Here is a 15,784-nt window from a genome sequence, read left to right on the forward strand (position 1 = left end):
TGCCAGCTTCTAGCAACTGAGAAGCTGTCTTCGTGTTAGATAAGTACTGCTTTGTTACTGTGGTGGTATTTCTGTAATCTGACATGTGCCATTTCAGTGCTTTACAACTGAGCTATACCAGAGAGTAAACTGAAGAGAAGCATTGCTTTAAACATTCCACGTGTTGAGTAAGAACCCTGTTTTGGAAATGTTGCTCAACATTACAGAAAAGATGATTTAGAATCAAGAAATAGTGTATCATGTAAAACCATGAAATATTGTAATAGGATTTTAGAGAATGTGGGTTGCTGATCTAAAGAAGTTTTGTGGGGAAATTATATTAAAATCTTGGTAAGTGCAGAAGTATTTTATTTTCTGCACAATGTCACCAGTGGTCTTAAGCTTTCTTCCCCTGGGAAAACCTTCCTCTACATATTACTAGTTTAATAACTTGGTAATCAGAGTCGCAGCTCTGGTTTTGCTGTTGTTCATGCAAAACTGACGGAATGACTACAGGTGGCAGTATTTGCCTTATAAAAGCAGAACTGCCAGCTTCAATAATTCTTTGAAATCGATGAACAGCAAGTATGTGGACAAGCATGTTTGTTAGTAATCACTGATTGAATTTTTCTTTTGACCTTTAACTTAGGCATAAGCTGATAATTTGAAGTGTACATTTTGTGTAGGAATATGCCCAAACTTTGGAAAATGCATTATCTTTGTGTTTAATTCTTTTAGCCAGCCCAGAAATAAAACTCCTGCTGCAACTGGAATTTGTGCAGCTCATGCAATTAACTCACCTATTTTTCTTCTTTTCCTCTTCCCAGATTGATGTGACTTCTTTTATCAAAAATTGTCACACAGATACATGCAATTGCAATCTTGGTGGGGACTGTGAGTGTTTGTGTACCAGTATTGCAGCTTATGCCCACAAGTGCTGCCAGCAAGGAGCAGTGATTCACTGGCGATCTCCTTTGCTCTGTGGTATGTACCTGGGCTGGCCATGCACCAGAGCTCATCTCACAGGCACCTCTGGCTATTTTCTGCCAACTATACAAATATGACAGAAGCAGGTGGATAATAAACGTAGTTCACATCAATCAAGCTGTCTCTGTGTTAGTTATGTCGTCCTTATACACCCAAATTCATTGTCAAGAAGGGTTCTTAGCTGTAGAATAATTCCTGCTTCAGGTCTGCTGTCACTAAACAAAAGTCTAAGAAAATAAAGTCACAGACTGAAAAATCTAGTGGGACTTGAAGCTTCCTCTCCTGAAAGTGAGCTTTACATTTTTAGGATGCAGGTATGCATGTATTCTCTTGTCACTTTGTAACAATAGTAATAGTAAAAGTTATAATAATAATAGCAATATGCTTGTTTTCTTTTTCTTCTAGCTTATGATTGTGAATATTACAACCAAGGTATGTACTATTTGATAATCTTGTTTAAAAAACTCGATTAATTTATGGGCTCTTTCTTTGACTTGAGGTATGTAGTTTTAACATTGCTTTTATTTTTAATGAGTGAAGGTTAGTGGCCCAGCTGTGTCGAATGATCCTAGTAATCCCCAATGCCTCCATCAATAATTTCATAATGTTCAGTGTGAGTGGGTGGATTGATCCATCATCCTACCACTTATGGTAGCAGCCAGGGAGAAGCTCCAGAAGGACATTTCCTTGTGTTTGTACTGTAAATTTTAGAGCTGGGACCTACAATATTTGGACATTGAAAGACTATGGGATTTTATGCACAAGTCTCACAATACTGTACTGTAAAAAGAGCAGTACCTTAAAATGGGAGTGGTGTTCATTTAACAGAATGAATTCCTGCATCATCCCCTCTAATGCTTGGGTACTGTGCACATGCTTTATAGGCAGCAATAGATATTGAAAAGGGAAACTAGACTAATTACAATGATACAAATCTGACTTTAATGTATCTTTTTGATTACTAAGATGACTTGCATCCTATAATGAGGATCATTATAAAGATGTTTTTTTTCTTCTCCTGTCTGGCCTACTACAGTAGTAGCATGTAGATCTTGCAAGATATAGCTGATTTCCCACAATTACTTTGTAACAGGGAATTTTGTCTTAGTCAAAAATGTTTGAAGACATGATTTTAGTGGTGAACATCACGACAGTGGTCTTAAAGGTCTCTTCTGACCTTATTTATTCTATGATTCTGTAGAAAAGTAGGAAGAAGTACTGGTTTTGGCTAATTTCCTTATTTCGTTAACATGAATTTAATAATATATTTTGTATTTGTGATGACAGTGGTGTTTTAGCTACTGCTTACAGAGACCAAGGCTCTTCCCAGTTCTCATGGTGATCTACCAGTAAGGAAGCTGGGGCTGCAAAGGAGGTTAGAGGGGACAGAGTTGGGACAGCTGACCCCAGCTGACAAAAGGGATGTTGCAGAACACATGATGTTGAGTTCAGCAGTAGAAGCTGGAAGGGAGGTTTTCTGGGACTGGCAATGCTTAGGGTTCATCTAGATGTTGGTCAGCTGATAGCAAAGAATTTTGGCTTTTCCTTCATTTTTCTTGTAACAGTTTTCTTTGGTTTCCTTTTCTTTTTCCTAATTTCTCTATAAACAAAACTCAAACCAAACCATGATTTAACTGTCTTTATCTCCACCCATGAGGTTTTTTTCAGTTCTTTCCCTCTGAATCTTTTGTGAGGTGTGGGGTGAATGACCAGGTGTGTGGTGCTTAGCTGCCTGCCAGGGTTAAAGTCAAGGACAGTTATGCATGTTTCCACGACCAAGTGGAACCAAGTGTAAAATTAAGATTTAAGTTTTGTATATTATGCAATGAAAATTTTTCTTTTTCTATTTTGTTTTTCTTCCCTTAGGTCTTGGTGAAGGACCCTATATTTTGGCAAGTTTTGGAATGAATGACACAATTATAGGGGCTAATGTATCCAGCAGAAGGATATTTCCCCTGCCTAGAACTGGAGCACATGGAAATGTAATTTTCAGTTTCATGATAACTCCAGGTCTTTTCAAAGATAAAGATTTATGTAAGTGTCCTCAGCAGTTCTGCTAATGGTGAGATATCTCAAACTATATGAATGAATTTTGTTGTGTCTTCTAAATGTCCTAAAGTAGTCTAGATATTTTTAGTTATTGGAGTAAGTGGCCAATTTCAAAATGAAGGAGTGATTTAAATTTTAATTTTCTTAATATTTGAAACCTCACTTCCAGCTTTAAATTTTACTTTTAAAAAATTATTTTAGAAATATTACAGAATACAAGTGAATAGAATATCTTGTGAAAAAATCCAATTAGTTTGTATAACTGGAAACTGGTGAATTTTACACATATATCTAGGAAATATGAACACTGAAGGTCAATGCAGGATATTTTTGTCTCCAGTAAAATTGGTTGTACTTTATGTTTACACCTTATTTGTTACTTTACCTGACCTAGAAAATGTGTAACTCAGAATGATCAATCTATTTCTGCATTATTAATAAGCAGCATCCCTGTGCAATGTAGAAGGTAGTTTCTTAGGTGAACAGCTAATCCAAAGCTCTATTTTTTACTTATCAGAGACTTAGCCAAACTATACAACAAAAATAAACATGTTTAAATATTTTTCTTTCTGTATCTATTTTTCTTTCTTCACGTATGTGAAGATTGTGCCAATTAAACCAAGAAAGATTTTGTCATTGCTTTCTCAAATAATTTAATTTATTGAAAAAATCACAAACGCTCAAAAATAAAGAAGGGCTCTCTCCACAGAAAAAATTCAAACTAAGTTTACAAATATTTGAATGCTTATTGCCATGGGAAAATCAGGTTTTTAGATGTGATTTTGATATGAAAAATACATACAACAGAAGAATTAATTCAGTCTTTTCAAATCCCAGTGTAAGGTGTAAGTAAATAATTCATTGTATCTGTGCAGTACACAGGTGACTTTCATATGGAAATGAGGGATGAGATAGCATTCCTCTAGATTAAAGAACTTCAAGACTGTATTTAAGTTGAAAATCACCTATGAAGTCATTCTTCTTATAAATTCTTATATTTTCAGACAATTCTTTCACTTTTGATTTGTGATATTGGTAGAGCAAATAGAGGTCAGGTCTTATTTGGCCATAGATCTTCTTACCATATTTCTGGACATGACTGCATATAAAAAACCCCCTGACCTCAATGTTCTTACAATGTGATATTTTACTAATGGAAGTTTGGCACTGCTAAGCTGTCAGACGTTTGTACAAACTTGAGAAAAACTCCCAGATATGCAAGTTCCAGTCTGAGACTGCTTAGGAATAATTTTGAAGGTTAGTAGTAGTAGGCTGAATGCAATTTCAGTCTAACTGGTGGTTCTGGATTATACAATCATTTGAAGTCTCTTTTAGACTCTGCACTGTGGTTCTAACTCTCTTTTGTGCAACATAAAGTTGAAATTTTTATTTATTTTGTGAAAAGCAGGTTTTTAAAAGGAGACACTTAACAGCCAATATATATGATTTAATTTCAATTATAAGTTGTTTTCTGTGAAAATCTCACAGTTTTTTTTTATTAATTTTCTTTCTTCTGTGGAAGCTCTGTCTCTTGTTTCCCTTGAATCTGCTGAAAGACCAAACTATTTTCTGTATGTACATGACAATGAAACCATTGGGTTGGAGCAGTGGCAGGCAAGTGCCTCCTTTCAGAGACGAGCCACCTTCTTCCATCACCGTGGTCTCTGGAGTCCAGGGCTCAGTGCCTTCGAGCTGCACAGTAAAAAAGGCTTTTTCATCATTCTCACATCATCCAGTGTTAAAGTGGAAAAGTATGATGACTCAGAAGAATTCAAGCATTTCAGTAGTTTTAGTATTGAAGGTAAATTTTACATAATCCCCAGGGATAAACATTCTTTTTCTGCTTGCCTTCAGAGCACTTTCTTCCTTGTATTTCATCAGCAACACTAAAAATATTTTATCCTCTTTTTAATTTCTCTCTGTCTTCCATTCCATCTCAAAATGCTATTATTTTCTAACTTTTGTAGATAGGATGGTCACTTTATCTTTGAACTATGTTTTAATTGGCTTACTTTTTCAAAATGAAGGTGGCATGTCACAAAACAGTGTATGTTAATATCTCATTAATAATCTATAAATACCTATTCTTTTAAATGAATTGAGTAATTGTATTGCATCTGCAACCAACAGTATCTTAGCTATGTTTAACTGATGGTTTTGAAACAGAGTATATTGTAAAAATGAATAGTTGTTTATATTGTCAAAGCTGGAAGTGTCATTTAGCTTGAAAAACTTTAAATACTCGAAACTGAACAAAATCTCACCTACTGGGAAGTTCTAAAACATTTGTCTATTTAGTTTTCATTTTTTCATATATCTGAAAATCCCAAAGTATATTATAGAAAAGGCTGTAAATTTATTGCTTATTGGCTATTGAATCAATAAAAAACCCCTTTCCTTCCTTCTCAGAACTCAGTGCTTCTGTGCCTTACAGAAGGATGTGTGAATGGCGATATGAATCTTGTGCTAATCCTTGTTATAAGACATGTAGTGATCCTGAAGGAATAGCATGTAAATTTCTTCCTCTGTAAGTAAAATTCATCTCATATTGCTAGTGTATTGTTTTTTGTAATAAGCAGACCATATGCTTTCTGAGAATTACTGCTGCTGCACTATCCATTTAGTTCTACTATCCAGATTTCAATATCATTCTTATGAGAAAATCTCAGTAGTCATATGAAAACATTTGTGCCAAGCCTCTCATTTCCCACAGTCTGTATTCCCATTTACATGTGCTTTCCAACACAAGAATAAGAGGGATTGTATTTAGCCCAGAGGTTAACTTCTGGTAGTGCTTAAGTAGAAAGCTCTTAAATTAAATGGTTATTTTCTTCTATGGATTTTTAGTTGCATCCTAAACCAGCACACCATGATGCTAAAACAACATTTCTGGTGTTTATATGACAGAGATCAAAAGTTGTAGGAATAGTAAGGGAGGAATACGCCCTCTCCTGTAAGAAAAAGTAACTTTATACTGGGAGATACTCACTGGTGTGAAGGGAGGGATTTCAGAGGGCTGATGTTAGCTTGGGATTTGGTAAACAGATTTCCTGTCTCCATGGTTCTCCCCTGGCCTCTATGAAACCACAGTAATCTGAAAGGAAAAATGCCTAAAAGCTCAAAGCACAATGTGGTGGAAAAGAAAGGATATTTTAGATTTTAGACTCCCTAGGCATATGCAATTTATCATTAGTAATACTACTAATATGGCTAATTTTTCGTTGCTGTTCTTAGTTTTTTCCTTTATGGAAAATTGTTAACGTAATGATTTTCTTATTGAAATGTCCCTCCAGAACGAAAAAGACATGGGAATATAGTGATTTGTCTGCATTCTCATATGTTGAAAACACACAATGAAAAGGCTTTATGAAGTTAATCTATATATTTTAATGTCTCAAATGAGCTTATATAGATAAAACAAATGTCTTGTAGACATGTTCATCATTCTGTGAAAAACCTTTCTGCTTAGGGATCTAAACTTCCACCTGGTTATGGAAGCAGAATGGTCCAAAGCTATCATGTTCATCAGCCTATGCAAATAATTATTAACGCGTTAGAAATACAATTTTGCTCCTCAATAAATTTTTGACCTTGCAGTGCCTCAAAATGTTATGTTCATAATTCCACTGAAAAGTTCTCATAACTGTGATTATACATTCTAATGGCTTTTTAGCCAAAGTAAAATAATTTCAACTTCTACTGTGGCTCTAGAATTGACTATGCAATATTTTAAAGGGTTGAAGGATGCATGCCATACTGTCCCAAAAACATGATCCTTGATGAGGTCACACTTAGATGTGTTTATCCAGAAGACTGTAAGTATACTTTATTATGTTGATCTACTCTTATAAATTACTCCAGAGATCCCAGGAAAGGATGAATCTAATATAATTTTTTTTAAAATTACGTGTTTTGTCAGAACATCTTTCTGTTGAAGATTGTCTCTCTGGGACATAAACTCCATTCCCAGTCATCCAAAATACAGTTTCTGCATTCAAATGAGTTATATTTTAATTTGAATTCTCTTATTTCTCTAATAGTGGGTTATATATAACCTTTTGTGATTATGTTATACTTGGAGCAACTATGGCTATATAATGCTTGTGTATTACACATCTATAAGAGAGAAATCCCGAATGAAAGAAATACAACTGTGGCAAAAAGTTCAGTCTTTTCAGAGGATGACACACCACTAACAAATTCAGCTCATCTATTTCATAGTTTCTGGTGTGTGTAAAGTTGCCACATTATTTGCTTATTTTGTGGGATAAAGTATTATTTTAACATTAAAATTTAATTTTAGTACTGTATCTTATTTTATTTTACAAATTTTGATTTAAATACATTTTGCTTGATATAAGATAGTACAAAGTCATCTCATATACTATCTTTTAAGGAGGTAATGTACTTATTTAAAATATTTTACTATTTTGGATTTACTGACTTTTTTATGGAATTGCCTTGTTGCTTCAAAATTGTCCTGCAAAATAAAGGTTTTCACCAATAATAAAGAATTAATTACTTCGTTAGCAGAGAAAATTATAAAATATTTTGAGTCATCTGAATTCCTCAAAGACATCAGCCAGCCTGGAACTATTGGCAAGATATGATTTGCTAATATTTAAATAGTATTTGAGTAGAGATAGATTTGCTACTTTTCTTTACTAATAACCCATAAAAGACAGTAAAACACACATTTTTTCTTTTAGGCATACCTGTGACACCTACAGAATCAGAAATTGGACTGAAACCTTCAGTGTTAATCTCTCACATGGGTCCTTCCACAGAGAGATTTCCTCTGACACCTTCTGTATTTGTTACTTCAGGAAATAAATCAACTCTCATCAGTGTGACAGACAAAATAACCATGAGTGCAAATACAGCTTCAAGGGGAATGAATGTGTCAGCACAGTCCATTACAGACTTTTATTCATTGGAAGCATCTAATGCAGCCACCTATTCAACATTTTCATTACCAAGTACAGTGGAGCCTTCTGATGTACTTCACAGCACAGCCAGCCCTACTGTCCTTTCCAAACCCATCCCTTCAGCAGATTTTCCAATTCTTCTTCAAGCCTCAGCAGTCACATCACATACTGCCCTCTCTAACACATCTATAACTTTACCCATTACAATAACAACTCCTACAACTCTGCTCAGTGCAAGTCCTGTTCCAACACATCCTGCATTATTAACACCTGCTTCCCTAGTGGTAGTTCCATTTTCACTTGAAACATCAACCACTCAGCTAGGAGCAGTTCGACCTTCCTCAGCACTAACAGCTTTAGCTTCCAAGATATCTCTTGTCACTTCTGAGCTGCCTGCAGGGATTGGGAGGAGTAGGAGTCCTTCAGTAAGTCATTCTAAGGGAGCAGAAATACTCCCTGAAGTGTCTTTGTCTGCCTTGTGGGCTGACAAAGAAACTTTCACAAGACCTGTGTTTCTTCTAGGTCCACAATTGACACACAGCACTTCTGTATCTACTTTGCCTGTTAGAACTAGGTCTAGCATTAATCAAACTGCAGTTTACCCAACACTCATTTCTGCACTGACTTCAACTGCTCCTCAAATTCCTAAGGTGACTAGATTTTCTAGCTCTGGCACAAGTGTTCCTCAATTAATCCCAGTTTCGTATTTCAGAACAGCAAAACCCTTGTCTAAAACCTCTCTGATATCATTAAATGATAGTTCTTCAGCCAGTTTTTCTCCAAAGCCATTTTCATCTTCTGTGCTAACTTCAAGGACTGTTCCCGAGCAGACATCTCCATTAAAGAAGGGCAGTATTTCTGCTGCTCTGCCAATAATGACGGTATCTTCACCTCAAGTTTTTTCTCAAATCCCTAAAAACACTTCTTCAAGTCCTTCTGCAACATGCACAGTATCTACATCAGTGTGTTCACTGTTTACCTCCCTGAAGTCCAAAGCTATGACAGGTGTCTCTGTTGCCCCTCAAAGTTTTTATACAGTGCATTCTGGTGCTCCCACTCTTCTAGGCAATTCAACAGTCTTTGATAGGTCTGTAGTGAGTAAAGCCTCAACAGAAAATAAGCATATAATGCACACTGATTTCTTTTCATTGTCATCCATTTCTAAAAAGCCAATGAAATCCATTATGTCTACACACTTCCTCCTCAGAACATTTGTATTACCTTTAAATGTTACATCAATAACTGCTTCAGAACTTACAGAGTACCCAAAAAGTTCAGATACAGAATTGAAAACTGACTCTGTGGCTCAAAGTTCAGGTACTTTCATTTCTAAAGATCCTTCTTTTACAAGGTCATTATCTTTATTTACAACCTTGTTATCAACATCAGTACCATCTTATGTGACATCTCAGGCTACAAGTCCTTTATTGATTCCCACAGTCAGTAGCACATCATCACTGACACAAAATGTAAGTGCTACCCAAGCATCAGTTTCATCTCTAGATACACAAGAAACTTCAAAAATTCCAATTCTAGACATTGCAACTTCTGTGGATTTCTCTAAATTCACCTTAAAAATAAGTCTCTCTACCAACTTTTCAGCACCACTAAAAACATCCATTGTAATGCCCTCTTTACTAATGCCTACTGCCTCTGAAATCACTTTAGAAAGCCAGCCCTCTATGCCTTCACCTCCTCCTAAGATCACTCATATCTCTAATGTTTCTCTAGGAAAACAGAGTTCTTCAGTAAGTTCTTCAGAAGAAGATGGAACAGTATCAGCCATACCAGCTGGAATCATCACTCAATCCACTACACCAATGGTCACGAACGCAACAGTGAATGCTACATCCTCAAAAGCACCTTATCTTTTTGCAAAAATACTACCTAGTTCTTCTGCCAGTTTATTAGTTTCTTCAGGCACTACCCTAGCCTCTAGAATTACTACAAAAACCACTGATTCTTTTGTTGTCAATCTGGATTTTTATATGGCTTCAGCTTCAGTTCCTACCATCATAGAAACACACAAATCTGTATTTACAAGTGCAGTAACTCAAGCTTCACAGAGCACTAGAGAAACTCCAAAGACTGATATAATGAAAACAACTAGTACTACAAGTCCACTGTCACAGATGAAGAGTACCTCATACATAGCATCAGAAGTTAAATACACAACTTCATTTGAAAAAACTGTGGATATTTCAGAAGATGGTCAGACTTCACATGAAGAAAAAAATGCTACAGAGACAACCACAAAATCTTCCTCTCCTTATTTGCCAGTAACTGCAGTTCAGAGTCTGCTTTTTTCAAGAAATACAACCTCAGTAAAAAATATCTCCCTATCTGGAGTCCTGGATGTAATGACATCAGATAGGTCCAAAATCCCAACACAGAAACCCATTACACCTTATTTTAGTGTAACAGAGGCTGCAGAGCTGCAAACCAGAGCTGTAATAGATTTATCTCATTCTAGTGGTGGAATGGCTCTGCCTTCCTCTTCAGAAACAACAGCTGTAGCTGACAAGGCTTACTTTGGAACAATGATGCATACACTGATATCTACATCTTCTGAGTGTGTGGTATGACCAGTCTTACTTTCCTCTGTATGTTAAAATATATATTAATTTTCAGTCCATTCTGTTATTGTATATATATATCATGCCAGAGATTTAATATTGTTAATATTTTCTATTTAATTTACTTGTTTTAAAATTCTCAGTTACTCTTAGAGGATAGTTTTGTTGCTGCTCTTACACTGCCCCGATATATTCTGCAACTTAGACTTACTGCTCTGAAAAAAACTGGCTTTAAAGCTGCGTGAGTTTTCTAGATAGCTAAATATATTTCTGAGGTGCAGAAAAAGCCATAATCCTTGGAATTTTGATGTTTCTGCATAATCTTATCCCGGGTTTCCTTTTTCCATTTGCTTCTTTGTCATAGGGTTTAAAATGATGGGAATGCATGATTTTGTGTTTCTTAAAATGCTTCAGATTAGAACTGATTCTAACATGTTCCCCCAATGCATAATGCTTTACATAGAGTGCTCCACCAAAGCTGGATGGAACAGGAAGGGTGTGGGTGAATGGACGTGCACCATTGTCACTGGTTACAGCCACACATATGCAAGTCATTCCAAAATAACTGATGGGGGACAGGCAGATGTGCTGATTCAGAGCTGGGGGATGGACAAGTAATTACTTCACAGGGCCAATGAAGTTAAAGTTGACTCTGATTGTTTTTTCCTTATATGGCAGCCAAGATACCTCGAACCTGTTGACAAATGTAGCCAGTATGTATGTGTTAATATGGGTTGGATGTTATACAATCTTTCAAGGAACTGCCCAAAGGATGTGGAGAAGCCAGATTGTGGTTTTAGAGGAATGCCTGTTCAAGTTAACACTGATAGCTGTTGTCCAGAATGGGAATGTCCCTGTAAGTCACTCTTTTATTTTTAATTAAAATCTGGAGTCTTGATCTGTAAATGTCAAGTAATAAGTTAAATGGTTATTACAACGGGAATTGTAATAATGGTTAATGGTTAAATACTGGAATGAAATTAAAAGAGCTAGTCTTCAGCAAAGCTGAGTGAAATATACTGAACATTTTGGTACCTTTGAATTGACATCCTGGAGAATCAAAAATATTTTTTTTTAAGTGAAAACATTGAAATAACATCTGCAGCATGAACACCAATATTTTTCAGCTGAGACCTTTCAGAATTTTTATCAGTAGTAGTGTTAAAATTTCAACATTTTATGAAGAAAAAGAAATTAAATACTAGCATTTCTGAAAAACAGAATCCTCATATTTCATTTAGCTCTAATTGCAGTTTTTATTTATGCTTAGAAACTGCAGAAACTGGCGAATAAGCCTGCCAGGGAAAAAAAAAGGCTAAAGAGAAGCCATATTTAAAACCTTGCACCATCAATGAAACCAGTATTGCACTTGTCATTTTTTTCAAGATAAGACAGATAAGTCCCTTGTCACTATCTGAAAAAAAAAATAATAAAATATATATATATATATATGTATTTATGCATGTATTTTGTTTCACATTGTGCATATTCACTACTTTGCATGCAAAATATTGATTTAAGTGAAATTTTTCACCAGTTTAAACATTGTCCCCTACCCTGGGCACACAGAAGCAGTTTAAGGTATTTCCACTTAGTAACCAACCTAAGCACTTTGGCATATGGCTCAATATGTTGTCTGCAGAACAAGGTCATGCATCCATCTATCTATCTATCTATCTATCTATCTATCTATCTATCTATCTATCTATCTATCTATCTATCTAATCTATCTATCTACCTACAAAAGCAAATAATGCTAGAACTGGAAGTTTTTATAAATGCCCTGTATTCAGTTTTGTGGTAACCTCATTAAATGACAGTTCTTTTTTAGGTCAGTGTTCTGTACTGTCTGAACTGAGTATTATTACGTTTGATGGAAATAACATAGCCCTCTGTAATATGGCTTCCTATGTTCTAGTCAAGTTACCAGGAGAAATTATTGTTGCTCATATTGAAAAATGTCCTGCTAATCAGGTAAGGTTCTTTCATTTATGCAATAATTATAATTGTTCCTTGAATTCTTTTGTTATAGGTGTGAAATTATGCAAAAATATGTCAACTAGAACTTATATATAAAAGCCACACTCAATGAAAAATACCAAGTTATTTAATATTCAAGAAGCATGTTTAATAGTACTGTCTAGATGAAATAATTTTATCTTGAGCAAAATAGTAATTGTATTATAAGGAAATTCAAATGTATGTTCCTTTTAAATTATCAGAGGTGATACAACTTCTCAATATGCATGTCTCCTTTCAGGCTCTCCACACAGAAACGTTCCTGTAGCTTTGAATTTATAATTTATAATATAGTCAAAATAGTAAAATATTTTTAATAGTCACAAAATATATTTTGTAGTTATTTTAGGAGAATATTGATGACTTTGTGATGAGTTGTTCTTTGTAGTTGTCTAACTCTCTGTATTGTCTACAGAGAGGATCCAACCACTTTATTTTTAGATTGCCAGTTTAGGTCAGATCAGTCTTATTCTTAGAGTGTGTACATACATTTCCTTTGCATTGGCCATAGTCCTACTTTATGCTGGTCTTGGGCAACTGGATTGAGTCCATCTTCAGTTTGTGGATAATCCAGTCAGCGATGAGGGGCTTCACAGGCTTCTTTCCTTCCCACCTCTTATTTACTCTCACAGGGAAACTGTACACTTGAACTTCAAGACTGTTAAAGGCGATAGTCTTGCACTGTTTTAGATGCTTTCTATTAAATTGCTTTCTTGTTTCCTGGTTGCAGTCTAGGGGTGGGAATACAGCATGCAAGAGCAGATGAGCTTTAGGCATCTGTAGTTTTAGTTCTTTAAGAAATATAGTTCAAAAGGATATGATATTTCAGCATATGTATTAAATTAGCTGGAAAGCGTGTGTTTTTTATTATTTATAAGGAATATATTAAATTAGTTTAATTATTTAGCTGATTGTAGAAGAACATTAAAGACAAAGAAAATAGTAACTTATTTTTGCTAAGTAAAAATGCTGCTGATTAGTATTGCACTTCTAATTTTTTTTAATGTTTTCCAGAGTGCAAATTCAATAAGAAAACTAGTAAGTACTTGCTTATTTTGCTGTTTTTAAAATGCATTAGTATTAAAATAAATTATTTAATTAATATAAAATATTCCAATAGCTCTGGCACTGAATTAGAAAAATAATAGTAACTAAATTTTCTTGTCATTTTTCTTTCAAGGTGCCACCTGCAAACACTTCAGGGCTCTGTTTTAAGAAATTAAATGTCACAACACACACTTGTCAAATACTTATCAATCGTTTAGCAAGAAAAGTAAGTATATATCAACAGTACGTGTACTCTTAAAAAATAACTGGAGAGCTATTTTGTTGTATAATGTGATAAATCAGATTTCAAATAAAACACTACAGGATTAAGATTATTTTTGCAGATCCTGTTCCAAATAATTCATGGTATGCTGGAGGCAAAACAAGCAGTTTACATTTCTGGTACTATGCTTCACTTAAATGTACTTTTTCCAAAATGGCACTTAGAAGTTGTTTTGAGATTTTAATGAAGCTGCAAAAGCAGTTATGCCTGAGACTAAACTTCCAGAACATGAGATGTGGTAAATAAACTACTTTCCTTCCTAGTGAGTGACAAGTCAGAACAGATGTCTTTGAATAATTGAAATGAGGTTTTGTTTCATCATACAATATGTGATAAATAAGATTTATTCTTTCCCTAATTAGAAAATATTTTTTTCCTTATACCTACCTCATTTGCATTTGGAAGTGACATGGGTGGGAAGCTCTCTAATTTAAGCACTGTGACTTTTATATGTAGCAGAGGCTGTGAAAAAAAAGTCTTTTGTTGTAAAATAGGACTACATATAAAATACATCATTGCAATCTGGCTTTACCCGTAAAATGTGTTTGGTTTATTTTAGGTAGTCGTGGATTCTGTAATCCAGCCATTACCATTTTCAAAAGAAGGACTGAGTATTCAGGATACTGGTGCAATGTATGTTGTTAATACCCCAGCTGGTATTAGCATCAAGTGGGCTCATGTCACAGGCATCATAGATATACAGTACGGATTGCACTCTAACACAACGAGGGAGACAGAAGGACTTTGTGGTGAGGCTATGGCGGCAAGTTTGTTCTTGTTCAATAATTTCCCAACTGAAATCTGCAACTCCCTTTTGTGTCTGTGACCAGCTGTCCCTGTAGCTCTTGCTGTGACCCTCATTCGCTCTGTGAGGGCCTGTGAAATACTAATAATTGATTAGTAAATTAATCATTCCGTTTGAAAGCACGGTGTGCTAATAACGTACTTTGCAGAACAAGTAGTGATCATCACATCGTATCTAAATAACTTTAAAAAAAATTACTTTTTTTTTTTTTTTTTACTTATTTCTGCCTGTTTTAAAAGTTTTGCTGAAGCCAAGTAAAGAAAAAGAAAATTTTTAATGAAGGAGTGGCTGCTAAAGATGTTCAGGTAGTAATAGTGTATTTCAGTGATTACAGAGAAAAGAATAACTGTCTGATGTTAGCAGGAGCAGCTTATTGCTATGAAAATACTGACAAAAGCTGTATCTTGGGAAGGGTCCAAGTCTTGTGAGGACAGTGAATTAAGAATCTGAATTTAGATCTCTTGAGTCTGGGTCTAGGGTCCAAAACTGTGCTGAGGTATCTCAGTCTAGAATTACAGTGACAGTAAATGTAGTTTTCATTTTCAAGCTTCCTTAAGCCTTTTTATAACTTTACTAGTATGAATAATATGGAAAGTGTAAGCAGGTGATTTAAAATAACTTCAATTTTATTATAAATGTTCATTTTCTGGTGGTTTGTAATTTTACATAATCTACTTCATATTAAAAAATAAAATTCTTACAATCTTTTAAACTTCTTTTAGTTTTAAAAGCAAAAGGGGCAATTCAAATATGCTTTAAGTATAAATTTAAGCAAATCAAGTCTTTAAAATCAATTGCTGTCTTCTGCTTGAACAAAAGGAAAGTTCTAAATCTAGCGAGAGAAAGTGAAGGCTGGCCCTGCATCTTCCCAGTATCATACCATCTTCTCTATGCATGCTGAATGAGTGGGACAAGACAAGGTCAAATGCAGGAAGAATTATAGAATAGTTCCTCTTTGTGTCATGAGAAGATAAAAAGAGGAAGACTATGCAGACAAATCCAAACTTAGCTTAAAATGTTGCACCACCTGATATTTTGCAGTAAAGTCTGAAGTTTTCTTTCCTGCCTCTTTCCTGTTGTCTGCTGTTTGTTCCTGTCTGGGCTTCTGCAA

The 15,784-nt window shown here is 35.0% G+C and overlaps 1 protein-coding gene across 6 annotated transcripts in view; it reads left to right on the forward strand.

Moving 5' to 3' along the window:
• OTOGL (otogelin like) overlaps window positions 1–15,784 on the forward strand; it is a 90,922-nt gene that overhangs the window by 55,053 nt on the left and 20,085 nt on the right. For 4 of the 6 annotated variants that reach the window (XM_015629218.1, XM_015629220.1, XM_015629219.1 and 1 more), the window contains 12 exons: window positions 807–963; window positions 1,372–1,398; window positions 2,833–3,000; window positions 4,538–4,816; window positions 5,425–5,542; window positions 6,751–6,830; window positions 7,725–10,522; window positions 11,198–11,375; window positions 12,351–12,493; window positions 13,553–13,576; window positions 13,719–13,811; window positions 14,428–14,617. In XM_015629218.1, the coding sequence (XP_015484704.1) occupies window positions 807–963; window positions 1,372–1,398; window positions 2,833–3,000; window positions 4,538–4,816; window positions 5,425–5,542; window positions 6,751–6,830; window positions 7,725–10,522; window positions 11,198–11,375; window positions 12,351–12,493; window positions 13,553–13,576; window positions 13,719–13,811; window positions 14,428–14,617 (4,255 nt within the window). Of the gene's footprint in view, window positions 1–806; window positions 964–1,371; window positions 1,399–2,832; window positions 3,001–4,537; window positions 4,817–5,424; window positions 5,543–6,750; window positions 6,831–7,724; window positions 10,523–11,197; window positions 11,376–12,339; window positions 12,494–13,552; window positions 13,577–13,718; window positions 13,812–14,427; window positions 14,618–15,784 lie in introns of those variants that run through there. The other 2 variants (XM_015629224.1, XR_001521842.1) reach the window with 2 other exon arrangements.

Source organism: Parus major, chromosome 1A (assembly GCF_001522545.3).
Source record: "Parus major isolate Abel chromosome 1A, Parus_major1.1, whole genome shotgun sequence".
Classification (NCBI taxonomy): domain Eukaryota; kingdom Metazoa; phylum Chordata; class Aves; order Passeriformes; family Paridae; genus Parus; species Parus major.